Consider the following 26,460-nt stretch of genomic DNA (forward strand, 5'->3'; position numbering starts at 1 on the left):
GGTGTGAAATTCGCAGCTGTGGGAACATACTGTGAGACCCTTAATACACAAGAGGGAGGGTGATACACAAACCTTAAATACTAACCGTCTGACAAGTAGCCTTCTGCCAAGTCGGATGAATCGATGGGTTGCCCGCTAAACCCGAGGAACATTATGTAATTGCGTAACCATTAGTAGGCCCGCTCGGTAGATAGGACAAATCGTTAGAACACCTGGCCTTAGACGATTTGGGGACATTACACTAACACCTACCGTAATTATACTTCATTACTCGTTTGTTTATCAGTAAGCAGATTCGACCCTTAGACTTTGGGTTTGAGTAAACCGAAAATGCCTTATTCTGTAACCTTCTTCTGTATTTTAATCCTAGTCAGATAATCTTGTAAATATCAGTAACTTGAGTTCTTTTAATTTCATTCATTCATCTTCTAAGCTGCTTATCCTAACAAGGGCCGTGGGGGGTGCTAATGAGCCTCTCTTAGTGCTCATTGGGTGAAAGGCGGGGAAACACCCGAGACAGGTAGCCAGTCCGCTGCAGGGCAGACACACAAATATTCACAGTTTAGTATCTCCAATTCGCTTGACTTACGTGTCTTTGGGAGGAAACTGGAGCTCCCGGAGGAAACTCATGCAGACACGGGAAGAACATGCAAACTCCACACAGAAAGGACCCTGGCTGCCATGCTGGGAATCGGACCCGGGACCTTCTTGCTGTGAGGCGACAGCGCTGCTCACTGACCCTCTGTGCCACCCTTCTTTTAATTTGATCTCACTAATTTTAGGTCATTGAACATTCTTTGCATATTTGCTTCAGATATAAAATATTGCTGTAAGGTTTAAAGAAGCCAGAATAAGAAAATTTCTTACGAAATTCTTCTTATGATTAAGCCATTACTCTTAAGAAGACACTGGCTGGTCAGACCCCTTAACCCTGAACCTATAAGCCTATACCTGTCTGCCTTCTATAAGCATTTAATGGTGTCATCGTACGAATGAATCAATGAATAAATCTTAGCAAAAATATTTGGTCCGTTTCAAACCGGGGAATTCAAAACTGAAGTTAGAACAAATAACCTGTGAGCTGAGTATTTTGGAAGCAGAAGCAGCTTTCCATTTGGGTACACTGTTGTCCCTAGCGGACATGTTATCATAAACAAATGTCCCATCACTACAGGAGATAGTAACATTGCATGATAAAATGACCGTGAAACCTAGAATAAATTTCTGCCAGTTACTAATTTGCATCTTTTAAAATGTGCCCTTATCTGCTTCTCTCAGATGCAGACACGCGCTCGTAACTCAAACACACACAGGCCAGGCTCATAGGCATCTTTACATCGTGTTTATTCATTCGAGGAAGTGAGGGCATTGACAACTACAAATAAACAGTATTTGCTTATTATTAGGTCCCCTACTTGAGAAAGAGAAACATCGATCATAAGAAAAAAAAAAAATAAATATCTTGTATTTGTTCACGATATATGCAACTGATTATACTGAGAGCGATTCTCAATTAAAGTTTCAAAAGTCAGTTTAAGGGGAGTTTTACGTGAAATGTACTTAAGCCATTAATACATGAAGGATTTTCAACTCCTATTCTTAAATAATAATCTTTTTTTTTTACGCAGTGGAATCCAGGTGTGACATGGAGACGGTTGCTATGAGAGGTCCAGTCAGGGAAAGACTGGTATGAAATGGCACATGGAAAAGCAGCCGGCCGCCTTATCCTTCACAGGCACGGGAGATTTTCCGCGACTCTTTGTGCGTCGGATGAGTTTTTTTTTTTTTTATCTTGTTATGAGGTGTGAAACCTGAGCAAATGTGAGAAACTCTAAGTGTCCACGTGATAGAGCCCGACCGATCAATGGATGTTAGGTCCATTCCCAAAACAGATATTCCCGTGGATTTACACCTGCCTTTACATTATGTCTTAACTTGGTATTTCCTTGTGCTTGGCAATCCTATTTTCTGTTGAACATACTAGCACAATTATTTTTCTAAAAAATAAAACAGTGCTGTACATTAAAATATGTATTGAGTAAATTAAATAATTAAATAACCTTACCATCATTCTACGTCTTACTTTAAATATAGCCTAGCATTTTGAAAACGAGAGAGAGAGAGAGAGAAAGAGAGAGGCGTTAAATTATTTTAACCATGATCTAGAATACCTAGCATTAACAGTACATCTTTAAACATGCATACTGCTAACCACATTTTAAAGAGTGATTACCATGACACATACAGTTTAAAATATTCATGTTGGGTTATAAATAGTCTTTAAATAAATAAATATCTTTGATATTTTCTAGTAAATAGGCCTCAGAGGGAATTCTCTCACGTCCCATTAACAGCATCACCACCTTCATCTACGATGAAGAAGAGGAAACTCAATGAAAGCTGAAGCCTGACTGGATGGGACAGTAACGTGGCAAATATCTACCAAACCACCTAAAACGAGCATTACACTGACCTGAAAATACGGAAGCACTTCATACGAGTGTGAGGGTGAGGATGCATGATGTGAGTTTGCTCATCATCTGAATTACTAACCTAGCACACAGTCCTAAACAGTCAAACACTCCTGTTTGTTCTCTGTTTGCTGATGCTCACTTAGGCCTGGAATCAACCACTAAATCGGTCGGACTCTAATCTGAGGCAGCAGGACAAGCCCTCGCTCAGAGAGCTAGAATAGTACCATACAATTCTTTAGTTTTGTGCACTCTGAGAGAAAGAGAGAGAGAAAAAAAATATCAAACCTAAAACAGTCTCTGACAGGCACCATCACTTCTACAAATGTTTACAGTATCACTGTCCCTACCAGAGGTAGAATCTCGACAATGCCAGACTCAAACGTCCGCCAATGAAAACCATCTGAACAATAGAACAGTATAAGAGGCCACACCTGCCAAGATCGTTCAGCGGTCAGAACAGCTCCTTGGCAAGTAGGGCAGAAAAACCTGATTGTTTGATGATTGCTGGCACTGGGCCTTGGGTGGGGGAAAAAGTCTCACTGATAGCTTCTCTAAGAACATCGAGATTTCACTAAGGCTTCCTCAGGTCCACGCTCAGAGGAATGAGTCCACGTTCAGGTCCATAAACGCGCTGTCGTCCATGCTGAAGGACGACTCAAAGGTCTGCTGTGAGTTCTGGTGCATCTTCTGGTGGTGCCTAAGGTTGGACTTGCTGGAGAAACTCTTGTCACACAGGAGGCAGGAGAAGGGCTTCTCTTTGGTGTGAATGCGTCTGTGGCAGATGAGCTGTGTCGAGACACGGAAAGCCTTGCCGCACTCCAGGCACTGGTAACGTTTAGGCTCCGTGTGGATCCGCCGGTGGTTCTTCAGCGCCATCAGGTTGGTGAACTCCTTCTGACAGACAGAGCAGAAGAAAGATCCCGTCTTGTGGCTGTTTTTGTGGTTGAGCAGGGAGCCGGCGTGCCTGTAGGTGCGTCCGCAGTGCTCACAGACGTGGCTCTTCTCCTCTTTCTCAAACACATCGCTTCCCACCTGAGGCTCCTGGGGCTCAGGGAAACCGCTGTGGACCCGGCTGAAGGCTGGAGCCATCTTGGGCAGGCCCTGGAGGTCCGTGTGCTGGTCCATTTCCGAGCCCCAGCCCAGGTCTTCTTCCATCTGGTGGTGATGGGGCTGTGCCTGGACGTTACGGTGGAGCTCCTGGTGCTGCTGGAAGCTGACCATGTTTGGAAAGCTCTGCTGACAGAGGTTACAGAAGTAGGGATGTCCTTTACTGTGCACCTCCATGTGGCTCTGCATGTGTGCAAACTCACAGAAGGTCTTGCCACAGTCCGGGCAGCAGTGACGCACCATCTGAGTGTGGGCCTGCAGCGCCGCAGGGTCGGAGAAGGTTTTCAGGCACAGAGTGCAGTGGAGAAGATCTGCAGAGTGAGTCTTCTTATGGTTGAGAAGGGAGCCAGCGTGTCTATAGGAACGACCACACTGATCACACCTGCAGAGTGGGGAGACAAGAAACATTAAATAAATAACAAAAATCTTTCTGAATACTGACTTTCCATAGCGAGTAAAAAAAAAGAAAAAACCCAACATTTATTAGAATCAAACACTGATTCTAGTTTTAAGACATGTTTTGAAACTAATAAATCGTCAGAAAGATAAGTATGTCAGTTATTCTGGTACAAACGCTATGTAAACAATGTGGCCTAAACCAGGCACTCACGTGTAACACTTGTCTCCTCCCTCTCCATGACTGACAGCTGAGTCTGATGAGCTGTTTCTGAAGCAGCGGTGCCTCTTCAGTCCTGACCTGCCCTGGAAACTTTTCCCACACGACTGACAGCTGAAGTGGGAGACACCCCTGGCATGGATCTTCAGGTGGTTGTGGAGAATGCTGGAGAGCCGGAAGGCTTTGCCACACGTGGGGCAGACGTATTTTTTCTCTTGCGTGTGAATGCGGGTGTGGTTTCGTAATGCCATGGGATTGGAGAAGGGTTTGGCACAGAAGGTGCATTTGTAATGGCCGGTCTTGTGTGTGTTCTTGTGGTTCAGCAGACTCCCTGCGTGACGGTAGCTGCGACCACAGATGTTGCACTTAAACGGTCGCTCCTCTTTCTGTGAGGGTCTGTCTGTCGCTCCGTTGTCGTCACACTCTGGCAAAGAGACGTTTCCTTTCTCGCAACTGTGTGCAGCTAGAAGGTCAGCAGAGGGAAACGCCAACCTGCAACCTTTGCATGTCAGGTCCTTTGCTCGCCTGCGCCCCCTGCCTCTCGTTCCAGTTACAGCGTTCTTCCTGTGCCGGGAGCAGCTGTGGTTTAGTAACTGTCGCTTTCCTCTGAAAGCCTTCCCACAGTCTTGACAGCAATGCTTCTTCACCGCAAAATGAATTCGGAGGTGGTTCTTCATCGCCAGCTGGTTGGAATAGGTATTATTGCACACAGCGCAGTAGTACTCGCCTGTCTTATGTGAGTTTTTGTGGTTGACCAGGCTTCCTGCGTGCCTGTAGCTCCGCCCACACTGGTCACAGACGTAAGGGCGAGGGTTATTTGGATCGCTAGTCTTGCCTTCTGTCTTTGTGCTGGATTCGTGGCTAGCAGGGGTCTCCCTTTGCTTACGGCGGCGTAATGTTTTCCTCCTGTTCCCGCTGAACGACTGCACTCCGCCTCCTGAGACGTTCCCATTCATCTGCATGAGGGTCTGAATCTGATTGTTCAGTTCTTGGATCTTGGCCTGGTTTTCTTGGTGAACCCTCTGGTGGTTCAACAGTTGTTTACGGATTTTGAAGGCTTTCCCACATTCTGTGCATCTGTGTCTGGAGTGGAGAAAAGAGAAACTGATTAGGACTTTCTGATGAAAAAAAAATCATTTGTTAAAATCATTTTAATTCAACATCCTGTTCAAAAGTAGAATCTATTAAATAAGGCCTTACAATACGTAAAGGAACAAATTCTATGCAACATCTTCAAAACCAATCACAACACCCCCAGAATTACGATGCTCTCTCTCCTTTTGACTGAATTACTCGTAACTGTACTGTGTAACCATGACGACACTTTGCTGACAGAAAACAGTTTGTGGGTGCTTACTTCTTAACATCAAAGTGTGTCCTCTGGTGGTTCTTGAGGGCAAGCAAGTTGTAAAACCTCTTCTGGCAAACTAGGCAGCGAAACACGCCGGTTTTATGGGACTTCTTGTGGTTAAGCAGAGAGCCCGCATGCCTGTATGAACGCCCACACTGATCACATTTATACTGGCGCTCCCCGGCACGAGGGGTCTCTTTACGACACTCAAAATCCTGCCTGAGCGAATATCCAAGCCCTGGTTTGTCTTCAGACTTTACTGGGTCGTCTCCTTTTTGTCCTGGGCACGAATGAGAGTTGAGATGTTGGAAGCTGGTACAGGTTACACCACATTTCCCACAGATGATGCTCTCCTCCTCCAGCTCCTCTTTCGGTTTGAGTTCATTCTGGTGGTCCACTGGATACGGTTCTGACTGATCTAACTCTGGGTCAGTGTGCAGGAGCTGATGGGCCAGAAGGTCCTGTTTCTTTATGAAGCTCTCTCCACATGTGCTGCAGATGACCAGACTGCCTTCGCCTTGGTAACTCTCCCCTGGTTTGTCATCTCCGTCAACCTCGAGGGAGGACAGAGAGGAAGGGCCGGAGGTTGAGGGTGTGCTGTGGGTTTGAGTGTGACCGCGGAGGTGGCTCCTCAGAGCACGCATACTGGTGTAGTGGTTTCCACACACAGAGCACTGATACATCTCTCCATCATCCTCCTCTTCCTCCTCACCGTGGACTTTGCCTTCATCGTCCCTCATCACCTCACTGTGTATACTGTCGTGGAAGGCATTCTGCGTTAAGTAAGCCTCAGCGGCACCACCGTTGTGACCCTCAAAACCGATACACTCCCCTGAATCTCCCGAGAAGTCCTGATGATTCACATTCTGAAAGTCCAAGTCACCGGCTGCACCGTTGGTCAAACCCTGATAGGGCGGATTCCTGTGGGAACAGACATGCAACCGGATTCCTGCAATGTTGCTAAACGTTTTTCCACAGTCTGCACACATGTGCCTCTCCACAAAAGGTTCATCCTGAGGTAGGTGCATGGCCCTGTCCTGGGGGAAGGTTACGTCAAACTGCTCATCGAACTCTGAGGCCTCCAGACTACTGTCATGTTTATCATCAGAATTCAAATGTGCATGACCTCCGAAGTCCTGAGGATGGGCCAGCATGCTGTTTTCATCGTCCTCTTGAGAGGAGAAGCAACCCTGCTGGTTCTCGAGCGTCAGAGGCTCTGGGGAAAGCCAGTCGCCCTCTGCACTCTGGGCTAAGGTGGAAGGTCGACCCCTGTGGATGCGCAGGTGACTGCGCAGGGCAGCCAGGTGTGGGTAGTTCTTGCGGCAGATCGAACACTGGAAGATGCCTGTCTGATGAGAGCGCTTGTGGTTAATGAGGCTTCCTGCATGCCTGTAACTCTTACCACAAATGTGACATTTGAAACGCCTGTCTGAAGAATCTGAGGTTTCCTCTTGCTTTACTTCATCATTCACCTGCTCTGAGGGTTGGGAATCAGAACTGAAATTCTCTGAGGTCAGGGCCTTGGGCATTCCCTGAGTATCCAGTACACATGGGGGATCGTCTATAGGCTGGGGTATGTATATCTGACCATTTTCAGTGGGCCTCTCTGTTTGGTCATATTGCTCAGCTTCGTCCAATAACGGAGGCATTGGTGGAGTGTCACTGGATGGGGGATAAGGATTGGACTCTGGAGATTGAGTAACACTGTGGTCATATGAGAAGTTATGGTCCTCTGGTATGCTGTCAGGGAGCTCAAAGGACACTGAGGACGAGTTATGCAACAGGATGTGATTCTGAAAGTCGTCCTCGTTAGAAAATGCTACCTGACAAAGGTGACAGAAATACGTGTTTATATCTCCATTCTCTGGCATATGTTCTGGGTTACAATCATTGTGGCCAGTCTCTGGCGCGGCGGTGCCCGAGCGACCTCTGGGCTTGGTGTGGATTCGTTGGTGGCTGTTGAGGGCAGCGAGGTTGCTGAAGTGTTTGAAGCAGAGAGGACACTCAAAGAGGCCGACCTGGTGAGATTTTTTGTGGTTAATCAGGCTTCCGTGGTGCCTGTATGTCTTGTCACACTGATCACATTTAAAAGGGCGATCCCCACCTTCACCGCTGGCCGCCGCATCACTCTCGGGGGTGGGGCTGGAGACATGTTCGGGCATCGTGCTATTGCTAAGGCTGTTCTCTGGAGGAATGTCCAATCCGATGTCTGACTGCAGATCTGGAACCTCGTCAAAATCCTGCTCACCTACATGCTGCAGCTCATCATCAACGTAATCATCACTAATTTCATATTCTATTTCACTTTTCTGATTGGTCCTCCCTCGTGACTCCCTGTTGCGGTGAACCTTCTGGTGAGTGGCCAGCTGGGTGGCCAGTCTAAAGGCCTTGCCGCACTCCGCGCAGGAATACTTTTTCTGTGACGTGTGGATACGCAGATGACTTTTCAAAGCGAGCAGGTTGGAAAGGTTCCTCGCACAGATCTGACACTGAAATGAACCAACCTCGTGTGTCTTCTTGTGGTTAGCCAGACTGCCGGCGTGCCTATAGCCCCGTCCACACTCGCCACATTTGAACTTCCGATCTTCCTCAGACTTATGATAGCTATCCACGTGCTCCAGAAGACTGGGCATGCTTACACACGCTATACCACAATGCTTGCATAAGAAACCCTTAGTCCGTCCTGGCTCCTGCATCGCTATGACGGTACAGCAGTATGCTGAACAATGCTACTACGAGCCAGTTTGAATGGGGGAGGAGAAAAACACCTATGTGCCAAGGTGAGCTCCTTTCAACAAAGTGGCTTTGTCTCTGAGGTCCAAATGCGAAGGCAGCATTTACGAGACGATTCAATCTGACAGTCTGCTGAATTCCATTGAGAAGAAATCAGAGAGGCAGGGTGATGCACATACAGGCACTAAATGAAAGCTGTGAGAGAAAAACAGGAGAGATAACAATAGTATTAAATCTCAGTTTACTGTCCTTTGTTCATTCACTAAAGCGTATAAACAACTACAAATACATCAGCACGCGACCGTCTCGATATCCAAGACAATAAAGGAGGCTAGCAAATTGACTAACGGTGAAATGCGTTACAGGGGATCCAAAGAATAGAGTACAACTAACTGATCAAATATGGGCGAATAATTAAGAATGTTAATGGTCAGACGTCGATCTATTAGATAAATGATTATTTTCATTACCTCCTTATACAGGCTAACAGACTCATCGAAGAACACTCCTGTTAAATGTAGGAACTCGCTCAATCGCGAAACTTTTAACCGACTGTTTGAGCAACTCCATTTGGAGTCAAAAGCACTTCGTATGCAGAAAAAAAATCAAGCTAACTACTGTGCGAAACGGTACATTAAGACAAAAGGCGTCGATAAGTATTCGTCTGACACTTCGCTGCAAGGAAATAGTAACTCAATTTAAAGCAATATTTGGGTCCGGGAAGAACTACACCCGGCCGGCTCATTTTCGACGCTTTGGCTAAGTTTCTCCGTGATCTGATGGTTAGCCTACGGCTAACACAATGGAGGACTGTTTACACAGCAAACAATTAGCTAGCTAACATGCTAGTGAGGCAGTACATAGGTTATATATATAACCGTACACGCTAAGATAAATGTGACTGGATGTTGATATTCCTGACTGATATAAATCGTCTGGTCTAGAATATATCTTCATGTCATAAAACAAAACGGTGTCAGTTTTAACATGCCGATTTTGTACAATAGCTAGATAAGGGAGCGGTGTAGTTAGCAACAGCAGCTAACACTAGCATGTCGGCTCGAAACAACTACTAGCTTCGTAGCTAACGCCCTTATGCTAAAGATAAAATGAACAGCATGCAGTACAGTTTAGGTGACAAAATAAAGTAGTACTTACGATAGCACACTTTAAGTTAAGACTTATTTTATCCAACTTGGATATCTATTCCACTTGATGTCTTTATTGTTGTCTCAGGGCGTCCCCGCTTTTCCATCCCATTCCACACACTTCCTGCTCTTGTTGCTAGGAAACAGGAAATGTGCGCCGGTGAAATTCGTCCCTGTTTCCCATCAAATTTTGCGCACCTGTTTTGAAACTTATGTGAAAATGTCTCTTTTATAGATATTTGAGGCTTTTAAGACTTGTCAAATCGCAAAACTCTAAACACCACTGCACCGCTTTGTTCCATACCATAGTGCAACATTCCGGGACATTAATATTTGGACTCGAATGCAAATGGAGAAATTCTCTCCATTCTCTGCAGTAATTCCAACGGAACCGACAGTCATCATTTCTCCTCCCACCATCCCTCCCTCCACTCCCTTTTCTCTCATTTCGAGTTCTTCTGCCATTAACAGTGTGAACTGGGAAGTTCATACTTAAAAAACATATTTCTGTGTTTAATGACTGACATAGTTTGCGCTACTTTCAAAGAGATGCGGGCGTGCATCGACAATTTCGTCATGGTCCTAACGCCGTCTTCATTGTAGGAAGCTCTGATGGGGGTTGCTTGAGATTACCGCTCGAGTATATTGCTCAGGCGTAAGACACTTTTCCTTCATCACAAATTCTCCGCCCGTGGTAAGAAATCTTCTTTATGATCGTGTAAATATTTGCATTACCGGCGGTACACTAGACCTTGTTCGCACACCGTACAATGACACACAAGTGTGCAACTGCACAAGCTTGTTCAGCGGTCCTAAAGCCAGCCATTTTGAGTTGCTCTGGCTTGCAAAAAGCTGTGGCGTGAGGCTATACCACCCGTTGTTTGTCTGATAAGTTGTCGTTTTATTCCCCGTTTAACTTGAGCATGTTTCGTGGCACAGCAATAAGCTATTATACAAATCGCAGTTTAGTTTAGATATTTGTTTACATGCCAACTTACTTTGGCAACAAGAGCGTTTAGCGTAATTGTCCCTAAGGTCCTAATGCCGGCCATTTTGTGCTATCTTCCACGCAGCGTTTAACTGTAGTTTCAAGTGTTAGAATGTTTAACGAATTTTTATTATTCTGTACACTTAGGTACGAGTAACATAAGAGTGTCATAATTTTGCTGATATAAACATTTTTAGCTTAAGAAAGAAAAGATACCAGTATATTTATTTTTTGTTTGTTTGTTTGTTTTGTTTTGTGGAAACATTAGAGTAAGGATGGCCTCACCTCAGCCAGCCAGTCCCCCCACTGCAGAACCCAGCACTTCTCCACCTGCTGAGACCGAGTCCAGTAAAGAGGGAGAACAGGTTACAGAACAGCCAACAAGGAGGAGAGGCAAAGGGCGACCAGCCAAATCTCAGCACTGTTTTAAATGTTCAGCCTGTCAGGAGACTTTTGGCAGCCCGTCCTCTCTCCGCAGCCACAAACTGTCGGCACACGGCAAAGAGAGACAGCAGCAGTTTACCTGCGCTCAGTGCAGTAAGACTTTCCCCAGCCGTGCCCAGCTGTCCAAGCACCAGCGCTCCCACATGGCACAGCGCCCTTTCCAGTGCTCCCAGTGTCATAAAGCCTACAAGACCCCGACAGAGCTGCGGAACCACAGCCGTTCCCACACAGGGGAGAAGCCCTTTGTGTGCTCCGAGTGTGGGAAAGCCTTCATGCAGGCTATCTGTCTGCGGATACACATGACCCAGCACAGCGGGGAGAGGCCGCACTCCTGCCCCCACTGCTCAAAGAGTTACCCCACGTTGTCCAAGCTCAAAGTTCACCAGCGCTCGCACACGGGGGAGAAGCCCTACTTCTGCGTGGAGTGCGGAAAGAGCTTCGCCGACCCGTCCGTGTACCGCAAGCACCGGCGTAACCACCAGGGCCACCGGCCGTACTCCTGCGGGGAGTGCGGGAAGACGTACACCGAGCTGAAAGACCTGAAAAACCACGAGCGTTCCCACACGGGAGAAAAGCCCTACCTGTGCTCCGACTGCGGTAAGGCCTTCTCCCGGTCGTCCTCCTTAGCCTGTCACCTGCGCATCCATTCCCAGAGCAAGCCCTATCAGTGTGAACAGTGTGGCAAGGGCTTCACTCAGCTCTCCTCCTATCAGTCTCACCTGCGCACGCACTCGGGCGAAAAGCCCTTCCTCTGCCCACAGTGTGGCAAAATGTTCTCGGACCCCTCCAGTTTCCGCCGACACCAGAGGGCACATTTGGGTTTTAAGCCCTACCCCTGCGACAAGTGCACCAAGAGGTTCCGGCAGCCGGCGGATCTGGCGGTGCACCAGCGGGTCCACTCCGGGCAGAGGCCGTACAAATGTCAGAACTGTGACAAAGCGTTTGTGGCGTCCTGGGACCTGCGCAGGCACATGCTTGTGCACACCGGCGTGCGACCTTTCTCCTGCACCGAGTGCGGGAAGTCGTTCGCCGAGCGCTCCAGTCTCAACAAACACAGGAGGGTGCACTCGGGGGAGCGTCCGTTCAAATGCCAGCTGTGTTTAAAGTCGTTTGTCGTGGCCTCCAGTTTGCGCAAACACGAGAAAACGCACTTGACCGAAAGGCCTTTGGAGCAGCGCCCGGCGCCTGGCCAAACCTTCCCCAGCGCTGCCCTCCCAGACTTTTCCTGCGCCCACTGCAACTGCACGTTTGCTACGTGGGAGGAGGTGCAGGCGCACGAAAGCTTTCACGCTTTCTCGTCGCAGCCTGCGTCCACGGTAACAGCCCTGCCCATCGGCTTCCACATCTGCGTGACCTGCCGCGCCGAGTTCGTCCAGCTCTCCGACCTCAAGGCCCATGAGAAGATTCATCCTAAGCCGCGCCCCCACATCTGTGACAGCTGCGGCAAGGGCTTTCAGAACAAGACGGGACTTCGCAAACATCAGCGCACGCACTCCACCAGCTGGCCACACAGCTGCCGGATATGTGGCAAGTCTTTTCTGTTTCCCGCCTACCTTCGCAAGCACTTACGCACTCACCGCGACGCCGAGCCCGCCCCTTCCCTTCCCGAGACTGACATAGCGCACACGGAGCCCCTCCCCTCCCCGCCCAACGAGGTTTCTCTCTCGACGGACGAGAACAGCGGCATCTCTCTGATGGTTCCTGTGGCCGTGTCTGCGTTTCCCGCCATGCAGAGCCATGGTTACGACGTCAAGGAGGAGGGACTCTGAACTCCTCCTGCTTTAAAACAGTGGCCTTGAGTGTTTGGACTGGCAGTGTAACCGTGTAGTGTACAGCAGTGGAAGTCCCCTCTGACCTGTGTCTGCCTGACCCTGCATGTGAGTGAGTCTAGTCCTGGCAGAGGAGGACACGGCTGCCCATATGTCAAATGTCAAACCAACGAAACCTTTCAGCTGTCACGTTTTTGTATCTTCACGTTCAGTTCGCCTCACCTTTTTACTACAATATCTTGTATGATCACGAAGCAGTTCAACCATTTTAGTTTTTTAAACTGTGACACAAGAAATATTTGAATATTTAAGAAAACATATTTAATGTAATTTAATTTTGCTTTGTGTTATGGCCTCTGATTATTGTCATTTTTTTGCCAGTTTGTGAGAAACAAATTTACACAATTTCTACTGCAGAAAAACTATGATTCAGAATCTCCTTTTCTTTTCATTTTTTGTCTTGTTTGTGGCAAAAGGTTAAATTCAAACTGGACTAAATTCCCTTATGTGTGGCATAATTTTTAGCCAGTATGATTTCTCAATCCACAGTTTGACATTAACTGTGAGGAAGCCAACCCCCCCTCCCCAACCCCCCGGGGAAAAAAAAGCGCAAAAGCAGTGACATCCCCTGTGAAGTACATGACTTGCTGCCACGTTGCAGTGAAACCGTATGTGCCGCGTTCATCATACAGAAAATGCCCAGAGCCTGTCCTGACAGCTCTCACAGTGCTGAGAGGTTGGAAGTGAGAATGTTGTTTGACAGTTTTTCAGTTAATAAAGTCACACATGCTCAGTGAGAACCTGTTCATTCATTTATGGCTGTCTGTTGTGAATGTACTGTGTTTGTCATTGGATGCCATAGAACAGGAACAGATAAAAAGAATATTACATGAAATACATTCAGTAAGCTTCAGTATGACTGAATACGTCACCTGAATATCTTTCTCTGACCGTATTGGAGAGGAATGGAGACATGTAGTCAAACTAAGAATGTGGTTGAAAACAGTTAAATGGGAAATGTTATGGACAGTGAATTTTGAAATGGTAGATTTGGAGAGGGCTTGTGTTTTAATCTTTGTTAAAAAAGAAAAAGAAGAACGCGGCAGGCTGGTCTAACTGTCAGTATGATTTCTGATGACATTTGCAGTTTAACGGTATAAGAGACAGAGAAGCAGAAATAGCTGCTCAGTCTTAAGAGCAGAAACACACAGGACTGGTCATTACCTCTGAAACCTCCAAGGTAACTCTCCCCACCTCCATCTTACTGTAAAGAAATTTAATATTCACAACGAAATATATCAATTCGGTACTGAATGTCTTTGTTTACTGGCACAGTGTGGAAGAACTGTGATGTTTAAGCCAATCTTTTACATCACAACAGTTGTACATTCACTCTCTGAAAGGCGAAAAAAGACTGTTTATGATTCTGGTTCTGAAACGTCAAGCATATTAGTCTGTTTGTTTTAATGATAGTGCTTGTGGTTGATGGCTGCTGTTCTTCCAGGACACCCATCCGAACAAACTTAACACATTTCACCATCAAAAGGGCACAGGTGTTCACTCTACACAGCCATGGCTGCCATAGTGACCGGTCTCATCCCAATCCTCCGCACCGCAGTGGACTCCACCACCACCTACAAAGCGCGCACGCTATGGTTTGGCTTTCTGTGTATTCGCCTGGTCACCCTGTTTGTGGCCGAGCTGCCCTGGTTTAAACTCGACTCCGACTTCAGCTGCAACGCCACGAGCGAAGTCTGCACGCGAGACTGTTACAACGAATACTTCAACAGGCCGGCGGTGGTGGCCTGGAATTTTCTCTTCGTCCTCCTCCTCCTCTCTGTGCTCCTCATGGAGCTTTTCTCCTCCTACCTGCGCTCTACCTTTCAGAAGAAGGCTGCGCGGGGGGGCGGGGGGGTGGAGATGGGGCCGTCGGGAGAGCAGAAGGGAGACGCCGCTGATCGCTCTGGCGGGATGATGATAATCGACCTTCACCAGCAGAGGTCAACGCTGCTGTTCTATTTGATGAGTGTGGTGATTCGCATTGTGATAGAGGTGTGGTTTGTGTATATTTTATTGTTTTGGAATCTGGCTGCGTTGGATAAAGAGAAGTTTCATTGTAAGAAGTGTCATTATACTGTGGCCTGTTTGGTACGGGCGGCATCAGAGAAGCGCATGTCCATCTATGCGCTGGTGTCCATCTCAAGCCTTTCCATACTAACCAACTGCCTCTTCTGTTTCTACGCTATTGGACATTATCTCTGCAACTTCTGCACACAAGGTTCCTAAAGAACTGTTTGTCTTGCATGTGCACTGCGTCTGCTATGAGATTCTCCATCGTTTCCTCTCAAAGATATTTAATGTTTTTACACTGCTGAAAATGCTGTATTTGATACTGTATCAGAACAAAGATAAAAGAGATCAGTTTGTTTTATTTTGAATTTTGGGCTTCTGTTTGAATAAAGGGAGTGTGCCAGTACAGGGGGACTATCCTTTTTGTATGTGTGTGTGTGTGTGTGTGTGTGTGTAAGTGTGTGTGCATGCGTATGTGTATGTATGTGTGTGTGTGTGTGTATGTGTGTTTTTGTGAGGAGCCGGCTGTTTCTGTGTCAGCCATTTCAGACCCCTGTGGTCAGAGTGTTAAGGCAAATCCCATTCAGTGAGTGAGTGCTAACTCACCAGTTTTCTCTGAGGGTTTAGGTGCTGTTTTCTCACATTTATTGCAAATGTTTAGTGAAAATTTTTTTTTCAAAATGTTCCCATTTCAGCCCACATGCTGCTCTGACACAGTTTTGGATGTTACATGTAGTTGGGAGGATTTAAAAAAATGTAAAAACATTTTCAAATTTCAATTTTAATTTCAATTTTTTTCAGTAGACTTCACTATTGTGTCCGTTCACTGCAGGCAGATGTAAATTTTATAGTTCCAAGTGAAGGTCGTACCAGTTCAGCCAGGAACTCCTTTATTGATAATGGCTGATTAAGCGTCGGCAGGGTCTGAGGAGACTTTGCATTAGTGGTCAGATCAGTTACACAGATCTGTATTGCAGCAATGCTTCTCCACCAGACTGGGCACTTTGGCCGCGCACTCCGTGTCTGTGGCACACTTACGCACCTCCCCATCTGAGAACACACATCAGACATAAACTACACACACTGCACATGAGAGAATGACACCAGTCATATGGTCAATACTACACACACTGCACACGAGAGAATGACACCAGTCATATGGTCAATACTACACACACTGCACATGAGAGAATGACACCAGTCATATGGTCAGTACTACACACACTGCACATGAGAGAATGACACCAGTCATATGGTCAATACTACACACACTGCACATGAGAGAATGACACCAGTCATATGGTCAATACTACACACACTGCATATGAGAGAATGACACCAATCATATGGTCAATACTACACACACTGGATATGAGAGAATGAAACCAGTCATATGGTCAATACTACACACACTGCACACGAGAGAATGACACCAGTCATATGGTCAATACTACACACACTGCACATGAGAGAATGACACCAGTCATATGGTCAATACTACACGCACTGCATATAAGAAAATGACACCAGTCATATGGTCAATACTACACACACTGCACATGAGAGAATGACACCGGTCATATGGTCAATTATGATGACAAATGTGAGATTTTAAAATGAAAAAAAATATTTTTAATTGTTGTCACATAAAAATGTTTAGATACCTTAAGGGATCCACCCTAAATGAACCTGATCACTAGTGTTTATAAAACCCATTTATAACTGAATAAAATGTTTCCTACACAAGACACAGAAAAACCCCTATTTTTAATGTAAATATTGGGGGCCGTCCCTTTTGGAGACGGCCTGTTTTTTCACTATCTCGGATAAACACGACCATCCTGCAGTCCTACAGACCTAATTCATGCTCTCAGTGGAGTTCTGAGGAGAGTGTCTTCATACGTATTTCTGTTTTAATTCATCCTGCCATAGAATGGGACATGGGACTGAGTGCTGACTCACAGGCTGGGGGGTGCATGGTGATTCTGGCACAGTTGTTGAAGTTCATCCCACACTCTCTCTCCTCCACCGTGTCGCAGGACGGATTCTCCTGGTTAATGTTCACACAGTGATTGCACCTCAGAGCCAGGGCCGCTGATGTGAGAAACCGGTTTTTCACATGAATGATCCGCTGAGATGTGTCCGCAGTATTAAGATCATTTTACAACATGTGGTAAATGTTTTACTCATTATGATAATCAGTTAGGATCAGCCAACCTTTCATTACCTGATCAATTAGAAATCAGTAAGTGGAGAACGGTTCTGTGATAAGTATATTGATACTGAAATGGGCTGAAAATATTGAATCTTGGTTGAATATCAGACAGCTAAAATCTTGAACTCACCAGAGAAGCTGGCTAAGAACACGGTCAGGACGAGCAGTCTGGAGTCCATTCTTCTCTGTCTCTTCTTTAGAAACGTTTGTAGAAAAAAACAATAAAATGCCTCTAAGGTTCACAGATGCTGAAGTTTGTGGTTACCTGACACCCTGTAAAATCTGGAATAGGATTCAAATGAACCTTCTTAATCTATTAAACTGCTGTTTTCTTTGATTAAATGAAGTTACATTAATGTGAAATGTTTCAGTAAAGACGACAAAATAATTTCTTCACAGACAATTTGTCTAGACTGTTAGACCTGTCTCTTAAGAAAGTAGTTTTTTAAAAGCTGCGTAAGTTACAGTTTTTGCTGTTGTCATTACAGAGACAGTGGCCATTAAATGATACTAAATTAAATTAAGTTTTATTAAATGATGTTATATTATATATATACGTAAACTATGAAACATCATTTAATAAAATTTAATTTAATTTAATTTAATTTAACGTAAACTATGAAAGAAGAGAAGTGCGTCTTACCATGTGGTGTTTCCCGTAATGCTGAACTGTCTGTCAGCGTCGTCTCCTCCAGCGTGTATATATATGACACCCGATAGTCCAGTCGCCCCAAACAATCTCTGCATGTCTGTTTGTTCACGCCTATCACATGTCAATCACATGTCACCCCCGCCCAGCCTTACAACACTCTGATCTGGGCTTACAGGAATCAAATACACACCACCCAAATCTCCTCTGTTTTCATGTCAGCTGAACATAAGAATTAAGAATCAATTCATACATTAATAACTATAATTATTATTATGACAATTATTGTTGTTATACCAAACCATTTAACTTGAATGGAATTATTTTGGTTGTATCATGCACTATAACACACTATGCTATATAATTGTACAGTTTTTCCATGAATGTACACATCTGTAGAATGGAGACGCTTAATGAATGTACACATCTGTAGAATGGAGACGCTTAATGAATGTACACATCTGTAGAACGGAGACGCTATATGAATGTACACATCTGTAGAATGGAGACGCTTTATGAATGTTCACATCTGTAGAATGGCGATGCTTAATGCTGAAGTAGAACAGCTGTGCAAGACCAGGATGAGTGTGATTTTAAAATGTTGCGTTACAGAAATTTGAGGCAGTTCTTTTTTAACAGAAATGAGGTCGTTCTTTTTGTGTGTGTTACAATGGTGAAACCTGAACCTGTTCCACCCAAGACCCTGTGGAGTTTCCTGACATGACGGGTACAATGGCTAGACCAAAGCCAAAACTAGGACGATTCAACTTCTGCCCACACGCCCAGCTTTTCCTGGACTGAAGATCAAACACAGCTGAGCAGGAGTCTGTTTGTGTTTTATTTCAGAATAAACTTCAGCACTCAGTATGGTTTCACATGTTGCACTCAGTATGGTCTCACATGTTCTCTGTGAGTGACTTTCATAATACTTCACTGGACAAAAACATTGTTTAAAAAATGAAAAACAAGATAACAAGATATTTATGTACTGTACAAAACACAAAATTCTACATCAGCAAGTAACAAGTGAAACAAAACTTCCCTTTCACATATTCTATCACAAATGCAACACTGTAACAAAATCATTCAAAAAGTTCAAACAATGTTAAAAAAAAAGGAAAAGAAAAGAAAAGAAAAGAAAAAGTCTGAGAGAAGAGTCAAAGGACGGTGAGAAGACAGAGGTCTGGTCAGCACATGATGTCAGCTGATCTTCTTCCAGTTCCCCACTCAGATTCAGTAATACAACAAGCTATAGTTCACAGCGATCCATCTATACAGACACATCGAAAGGGTTATAGCACATATCTGCGAAAGGAAACGGGAGAAAGATTCATCATTTTCCAGGATTATTTTCTTTTCATTCTGTAAAGAGAGATCATCATGAATAATCCGAATGCTGCTGAACAGAAGAGCTCTTTTATAAAGCACTGGGAAGACAGCATGGTCTATGGAAATCAGCATTCACACAACAGCAAACAAAACCATGAATTACACACCAATCATGGTACAGGGTCTAGTCCACATAATCACACCCACACACACAGAGAGAGAGAGAGAGAGAGAGAGAGAGAGAGAAAGACAGGGGAGAGAGAGAGAGAGAGAGAGAGAGACAGAGACAGAGAGAGACAGGGGAGAGAGAGAGAGAGAGAGAGACAGGGGAGAGAGAGAGAGAGAAAGAGAGGGAGAGAGACAGGGGAGAGAGAGAGATGCTCACTGCAGCACTAACACTGCCAGGAATGTACCTTGCCAATATTCCACATTAAAATCTCTGTTAGGAAGATCAAAAGACACAGAAATACCAGTCAGTTCTATTTTATATCGGTCACCATGCCACCATATGGGTCAGCCTCGCTGAGAGTCAATGAATCATGTCCACCACCTGTATGTGATCAGTCTCCACACACACCTGTATGTGATCAGTCTCCACACACACCTGTATGTGATCAGTCTCCACACACACCTGTGTGAACCCTTCGGCACGCTCACCGACTGGCACCACACGCTTCCCCGTGTGACCGCGCCATGTGTTGGCATTTCTTTACAGAGCCTTGGTTACCTTTGTAACCCTTCATTCTGTTTCATATTGGTCAAGAGGAGGTGGGGACGATTATTGAACTCTAGCGAGTCCTACTAGCCTACCCTCTCAGCAAGACTGATCCACATGACAGCACGCTGGCCTTTATTCATATAACCTTGGTTACCTACATAATGCTTTGTTATAGGCAGAACACCAACTTACTCTAAACGAACCTCATCTCTAATGGCCCCAAGACTTTAAACCACACAGACAAACATAGCAAGCAGGAAAACCGGGGATGGAATCAACGATCCAGTGTGTCCTTTGCCAGCAGAATCCTCAGGCATCTCCTCCTGTTTTATATATAGGGGAGACCAGGTGTGGTTGGCATCCGAGTTGGCTGTCACTAAATTCTACCACAAAGCCTGCCCCCTCTGGGCCTGTGAGCCCTCATTTTGGTCCTAGAAGTTCGAGCTACAACAGTGTGAGGTGAGCATAGATGCTTTTAACCGCTCAACCAAAATATCTGATAAATCTGAATTACGTTAGGACAGGATTCATTTGCTGCTATGTAACATTTCTGTCAAGGGAAATGTGGGGTTGGTTATATTTTGCTGCTAAATATTTATCGCTCTGCCAAACAAGACACCAGTTAGCAAGAAAAATATGCTTAAGTCTGGTCGGGTCATATTGTCTGGGGCATGTTATGACATACTATTGTACTGCCACATGACACTGTTATAACATATATCGTTACACTGAATAGCTGCACATCACTCCAGCAATGAGGGTGATTTGTCTCAATGTATCAGAGTGTGTTTGATTGTTAATCACTTTTTGCTGAATTAAGCTCCAGGGATAAACAGGATGCCCATTTTTACCCAGTACCTAAAACTTTTGCTCAGTCTTTAAATGAATCTTTTACAATGTGCTGATACTGCGACCTACACACACAACACCACCGCACAAAACCCACAACACCACTGCACAGAACCCACAACACCACCACACAAAACCCACAACACCACTGCATAGAACCCACAACACCACCACACAAAACCCACAACACCACTGCACAGAACCCACAACACCACTGCACAGAACCCACAACACCACCACACAGAACCCACAACACCACCACACAAAACCCACAACACCACTGCACAGAACCCACAACACCACTGCACAGAACCCACAACACCACTGCACAGAACCAAGCACTCAGAGACCTGGAGAGCTGAACATGGCTGTCTCTTGTTTTCACAGGGCAGCAAAGCCGAGGTTTTCGTTTGAGACAGCAGAAGGTCAGCAGGAACACCCACTGCAGACCCTAAGACACCAGGAGGACATGGTGCGACACTGAGACAACGCCAGCGTGAAGTTCTTATTGACACACAGTCACGCCGTCTGACCGCTGATCTCACCCGAGGTTGTCCGCTTGGTCTCAGTTAACCATCTACCGCCCAACACTGGCATTTTATTTAAAGGTAATCACTCATTTTTACACTGACTTTCACTGAAATACACCAGATTTCACACTGATATGAACAAAATGGATGAGACTCACAGAGCACATTCAAGACAAGTCATTCATTCATTCATTCATGTTCTAAGCCACTTATCCTAATTAGGGTCATGGAGGGTGCTGCAGCCTATCCCAGCGAAAGTCAGGGAAACACCGTGGACAGGTCGCCAGTCCACCGCAGGGCAGACACATTCACACACTCATTCACATTCACACACTCATTCACATTCACACACTCATTCACATTCAGACACTCATTCACATTCACACACTCATTCACATTCACACACTCATTCACATTCACACACTCATTCACATTCAGACCCAGGGGCAATTTAGTATCTCCACTTCGTCTGACCTGCGTGTCTCTGGACTGTGGGAGGAAACCCACGCAGAAACGAGGAGATCGTGAAAAACTCCACGCAGAAAGGTCCCATGACCGCCCGGTTAGGGATTGAACCCGGGACCCTCCTGCTCTGAGGCGACAGCGCAACCATGCCCCCCCCCCCCCCCCCCCCCCCCCCCCATAGCAACTTAAATAATCTAATGAAGTCAAATTAAGATGCTAATTAAATCAGAGTACATGTGTCATTCTCCATAACGCTCAAGAACGCTGGCTTTTCACATTGTCCAGTGCTGCGAAAGTTTTCTTTAAGTGTCCACACACCAACTGGACCAACCAGCACCCATGACAAGCAGCCAGGGGGTTTTCACTGTGTACAGCTTACACTTTCCCACTCACCTCGATAACAGCTGTGCCTATAATCACCCCTATGATACTCCACATGTTCCCCTTCACCCAATCCTTGATAACTTCTCCGCAGCCCTAGACACAGAGAAGAAGGACTCAGGTGTTACATATATTGTGATAACAAAACATTACATACAATGGTAACAGAGTGTTACATGCAGCGGGAACAGAATGCTCCTTAAAGTGTTGTCACAATGTTACATACAGTGATAACAGAATGTTATATGCAGCGGTAACAAAACCAACAAGAAATCCTCTCAGACGCTGAGGACAATGAGGTTGGTCCAGATGCAGTGAGGACATACCCTGTCAAAAACCTGACACTGAGTGAAATCGCTGTCGCAGGCACATGGCTGAGTGTTGGTGACATTCAGAGTGCTGTTGTAGCTATTGTAGTAACAGGAACAAGGCGTCTTCTCCCACTCTGAGCTCTCATCCCACCCACAGCACTGACTCTGAGGGAACATGAAATCTTTACAGATATGCACATCAAATGAGGAAAGACCTGAGATGGGTGGACCATAACAGTCAGCTATGACGTTCATCTGTCTTCTGTTGTTACGTTCATCTGCCTCCTGTTGTTATTACTACGAGAGACGCTGTGTGCTGGATTTAAGAAAAGAACCCATTACAGAATGGTCTCTGAACTGGAAACACTGACATCAGGAAACAAGCATCCACTGACCCCCCACTGGCTGTTTAAGGTGTTTTTGTACATATACACTGGGCCCTCCTTCATTCCGCACAAGAATCCACATAGATGTGTTATAAAACTTGTATTCTTGCAGACAGTGATAGACAGTGACAGATACACCCTAAGCAGAGGTTTTCACTGTGTTTGTCAGTTTTCAAACAGAGGGTGAGGATGTGTTTTGACAAGTCTTCTTCGGTGTAGTGCCATGTATTACCTTCTCCTGAATGAATTCCATTGTCCTCTCAAAACTTTCATACGCTGATTCGTTTTTTCCTGACTGCTTGATGAGTTGCGTCACATGCTGCTTCAGTGTATCCTCAAACTAATAAGACAGAAAAAGTACAAAATGTATAATGTCTGAGCATCAAGCATTATCTTTTCTTTAAACAGATTCATCTTTCTCTTCAAACACAACCACCACACCTCTCCATTCTGTTCTGTACACTGTTTCCCTTAGTGTTACAAACGTTAAAACAAATGTCAAAAAAAGTTGGGGGGAGAGAGAGAGGAAGAGAGAGAGAGAGAGGGAGAGAGGAAGAGAGGGAGAGAGAGAGAGAGAGAGAGGGAGAGAGAGAGAGAGAGGGAGAGAGAGAGAGAGAGAGAGAGAGAGAGGGAGAGAGAGAGAGAGGGAGAGAGAGAGAGAGAGAGGGAGAGAGAGAGGGAGAGAGAGAGAGAGAGAGAGGGAGAGAGAGAGAGAGGGAGAGAGAGAGAGAGAGAGAGGGAGACGGAGAGAGGGGGGGGGGGGGGTGAGAGTGTTGTGGGTGCTGGGTGTGAGTGATTATCACGCCTGACTTACTACACTTTTCTGTGTGAAGAGAAGAACACCACCCACGATCTGCGCAGCCAGGAGACAGGTGAGCAGGAGGAAATACTGCAGACACAGATAACCAGACGTCAGAGACAACACATGGAGCGCACTCACCCATCCACAGAATACCACAGGTTTGGTCTGTTTTTCCAGGACTTAAGTTTCTGGGGTTTTTTCCCTTAGTATGACCACACCCAAATTTCACTATTGACAAATCCTCCTTAATTGAGTGTAACATGGAGCAAAGAGACAACAGTAAATGCTGAGATTTGTGACCAATCACACATTTAAGGCATTAAATCCCAGCACAGTGTTGTGTTTTGTTTTGCATGTTGTTGTCTGGGTTAGTGTTATCACTCTCAGTCTCTCAGATAGTAACTTACAACTCCCAGCATGCATTTCACTTCTTTCAGTGACCCGAGACAGCCAAAGAAGGCCAGGGACATGGTGACAGAGCCACCAATCAGGAGCAGATACGAGAGCAGAGACAAGGACATGAAGGAGAGCTCTGTCACTGGAGAGACAGCAAAACAAACAAACAAACAGACAGACAGACAGACAAACAGCAACAACAATAACAACAACAACAAAAACAAGTGATTATGATTAAATATCTTAAGAAAACAAGAGGATGCCCTCTCTTCTTGAGAGCTGACCAAAAAAAAAAGAAAAAAAAAAGAAAAAGAAAAGCTATACAAACAATACAGTACTCACCGAAAAAGCGCGTTTCAGCAAATAGAATCCATAAACCCATAGACAGCATAACCAGGCCTAAAATCTGAGCAAAAGTGTTAGCAAAAAATAGAGGGCTTATCATACAGCACACGGTTCAAAATCCTCCCAGTTGCCATGGCTCTGTCACTGAGCCATATCTCAGGTCGCGGAGGGGGAGAGAAAAGGCGTAAGATAAACTTATAACGTGCGATCGTTTTTATATAACCAAAATGTATATAACCAAAGATGAGAACACAACTTTACACAAATTTAGCACTGCATAGGTTAGCAAAATTTGAACGCTTGGACGTTTGTACATTTGAACGTTTAAACCACATTGTTTGAGTAATGAGACAAAGCACTTACGAAAAAGACAAGATTGAAGAGGAACAAGAGGTATTTAGTCAGGTTCACACAGCATTCCGAGGCCATATCTGCAAACACAAAAACACACACACCGCTACTCAAAAGTGTGTGATGGCGCCGTCATCCGCGGCGCGCATCAGTCTCTGAGTCTAACATCAGCTCAATTTGTTAATCATTTTATGACACATGTTCTGGGATAACACAGCGAAAAACATATCAAAAAGTGTTATAATAGGCAAAAGACTACATTTAATCAGTTCTGACACGGTAAAGATTTAAAGAACTGAAAGCAGGTCGTTTCAGGGTAGGCAAGCTGTTTTAACACTTCACTGCTTTTCTCCCGTTCGTCACGGTTCAGTAACTAGTTCAGATGAACAGACAGCCCTCTGGTTCATTTGTTTTGTTCCTAATTTGATATTATCTGTGTAGTGACACACCCGTGTTTGAGGCCCAAGTAGGGACAAAGAGGACAAGAAGATACCTCCATCTCAAATGTCCATAGTCATGGAGATTGTACAGAACGGGTCGGCTTTCAGGCAACAGCAATGTCTTTCAATAGCCCCGAAAAGTGCAATCCCCAACGTATCCTGAACTACTCTGTTTACCTACACGGATTCATCAGGTTTATTCACCAACAAAAATCCCTGTCAACGGTGTTTTCGCGACAGTGTACGGGCCTTTGTAAACGCATTTTTCATCGCCTCTAGTATCACAACAAACGGGGTCTGTTTTTCATGGATAACCTGACTCTTGCCCCTCCCAGTAAAAACCTTCAAAACGACAAAATACTTTTTTAAAATAAATAAATAAATAAATAAAATAGAAATGCTACATGAATGAGCAAGCGATAGATCAATTTTAGATTCAAGTGATCAATTAGTTTTACATCACAACGCGTATCCGGACACGCAGACATACCGCTGTATAAGCTGCTAACTGTACAACCGGTCTGCGCAAGTGTCATGCCGTGGTGCTCGGCCAACCTTCAGGAGTCGGATAATTAACAACGAATGTCAAAACATTTTATCATAAAGTGGAACATGTACTGCATCAACAGTTTCTAATCAGACTCGAGCGGTTCAAAAGCTATTCAAACATATTAAACATGTCTTACTTAATTACTTACCTAATAAGTAAATTGGAGAACTCAAAAACTTGCACGTTCCCAGTTGTGAGAAAGCGAAACGAAATAACTCACACAGAGGGAAGGCAAAGCAGTATTTGCATAATTGGATTGTGCTTCGCTTGATTCGTAGAGTTATTACACAACTCTAGCCTTGATGCAAACCATCCACTCGGCAGAGACTTCAGCTCTTCCAAAGCACATTCTATAAATAATGAATTAGTTTCCACCATTTTCTCAACCTAAGTCATATGAAATCCGATACTATTCTTCTGACAGTCCAAAGTGTCCATCAGAGAAATAACATAAACTGTACTTAGAGTACACGTATAGCTCACTTCTGTTTAAATTGAAATGGACATCTATTTAAATTCAGTGTCTTCTTAAATGAAACATTTTCAAACAGATGTAAAATTCAAGCGGTGTAACCCTAAAGTACTTTGTTGACTGTGGGACCTAACTGTGGTGACGTATACTCACTGAAACATTACAAACGTCCTCGTGAGGGTTATGGTCCGTTAACGCTTACACACCCAGGGCTACTTTAAGCTCACTGGCATGTTTGTAAAGCATACGTTTAGGATGGCAAATTAAAAAGACTTGACATGAATTAAGAATGGCCTTCCAAATCTATTTTCACTCACAAACATACTCTTGATTTCCATTTGTGCCCTGGAGTTGCTTACCGCGCAAACTATTAAGTAGTGCTAAGTGGCTCGGAGAGTGGGTTCAGCACCTGCCTGTAAGGGTGGGACGTTGGAAAAAGCGTAAAAGAGAGGGATAAAATGTGAGTGTGTATGTGTGTGAGGTTGGTGGCTAATTTACTGGGTCAGCATCGACCCAAAGACAGAGCTTTTTTCGGATCAGTCTGCGCTATAAGTTCACCCCATCCCTTTTT

General features: G+C 45.1%; 4 protein-coding genes across 4 annotated transcripts; 2 read left to right on the forward strand and 2 right to left on the reverse strand.

Annotated features, from left to right (window-relative positions):
• Window positions 1-2,791: 2,791 nt before the first annotated feature.
• znf646 (zinc finger protein 646) lies at window positions 2,792-8,244 on the reverse strand. The gene is made up of 3 exons (XM_030774551.1): window positions 5,555-8,244; window positions 4,192-5,280; window positions 2,792-3,963 (listed from the first exon to the last, which is right to left on the reverse strand). The coding sequence occupies exons 1-3, from the start codon at window positions 8,242-8,244 to the stop codon at window positions 3,069-3,071; spliced, it is 4,674 nt and encodes a 1,557-aa protein (XP_030630411.1). The 3' UTR covers window positions 2,792-3,068.
• Window positions 8,245-10,045: 1,801 nt separating this feature from the next.
• On the forward strand, window positions 10,046-12,812 carry znf668 (zinc finger protein 668). The gene is made up of 2 exons (XM_030774552.1): window positions 10,046-10,123; window positions 10,686-12,812. The coding sequence occupies exon 2, from the start codon at window positions 10,693-10,695 to the stop codon at window positions 12,628-12,630; it is 1,938 nt and encodes a 645-aa protein (XP_030630412.1). The 5' UTR covers window positions 10,046-10,123; window positions 10,686-10,692; the 3' UTR covers window positions 12,631-12,812.
• Window positions 12,813-14,202: 1,390 nt separating this feature from the next.
• gjz1 (gap junction protein zeta 1) lies at window positions 14,203-14,916 on the forward strand. Its single transcript, XM_030775168.1, has one exon. It carries the CDS (start codon window positions 14,203-14,205, stop codon window positions 14,914-14,916), a length of 714 nt encoding a protein of 237 aa, XP_030631028.1.
• A 736-nt stretch (window positions 14,917-15,652) lies between these two features.
• cd37 (CD37 molecule) lies at window positions 15,653-25,586 on the reverse strand. Its single transcript, XM_030775169.1, has 11 exons — window positions 25,566-25,586; window positions 24,440-24,507; window positions 24,065-24,137; window positions 23,743-23,873; window positions 23,348-23,422; window positions 22,766-22,873; window positions 22,163-22,312; window positions 21,849-21,932; window positions 20,774-20,911; window positions 16,663-16,831; window positions 15,653-15,750 (listed from the first exon to the last, which is right to left on the reverse strand). The coding sequence occupies exons 2-11, from the start codon at window positions 24,503-24,505 to the stop codon at window positions 15,653-15,655; spliced, it is 1,092 nt and encodes a 363-aa protein (XP_030631029.1). The 5' UTR covers window positions 24,506-24,507; window positions 25,566-25,586.
• Window positions 25,587-26,460: the final 874 nt, after the last annotated feature.

This window comes from Chanos chanos, chromosome 5 (genome assembly GCF_902362185.1).
Source record: "Chanos chanos chromosome 5, fChaCha1.1, whole genome shotgun sequence".
Lineage (NCBI taxonomy): Eukaryota > Metazoa > Chordata > Actinopteri > Gonorynchiformes > Chanidae > Chanos > Chanos chanos.

Excerpts from the sequence above, each read along its gene's own strand:
- znf646 (XM_030774551.1), bottom strand. The coding sequence starts at position 8,244 with ATGCAGGAGCCAGGACGGACTAAGGGTTTCTTATGCAAGCATTGTGGT. Across the intron at positions 5,281-5,554 it reads ACACACTTTGATGTTAAGAA|ACACAGATGCACAGAATGTG; the intron begins GTAAGCACCCAC and ends TCTCCACTCCAG. Across the intron at positions 3,964-4,191 it reads GGAGGAGACAAGTGTTACAC|GTGTGATCAGTGTGGTCGTT; the intron begins GTGAGTGCCTGG and ends CCCACTCTGCAG.
- znf668 (XM_030774552.1), top strand. The coding sequence starts at position 10,693 with ATGGCCTCACCTCAGCCAGCCAGTCCCCCCACTGCAGAACCCAGCACT.
- gjz1 (XM_030775168.1), top strand. The coding sequence starts at position 14,203 with ATGGCTGCCATAGTGACCGGTCTCATCCCAATCCTCCGCACCGCAGTG.
- cd37 (XM_030775169.1), bottom strand. The coding sequence starts at position 24,505 with ATGGCCTCGGAATGCTGTGTGAACCTGACTAAATACCTCTTGTTCCTC. Across the intron at positions 23,874-24,064 it reads GCGCTTTTTCGGTGAGTACT|TGACAGAGCTCTCCTTCATG; the intron begins GTATTGTTTGTA and ends CTGTCTCTCCAG. Across the intron at positions 20,912-21,848 it reads TAGGCACAGCTGTTATCGAG|GGTCTGCAGTGGGTGTTCCT; the intron begins GTGAGTGGGAAA and ends CTGGTGTCTTAG.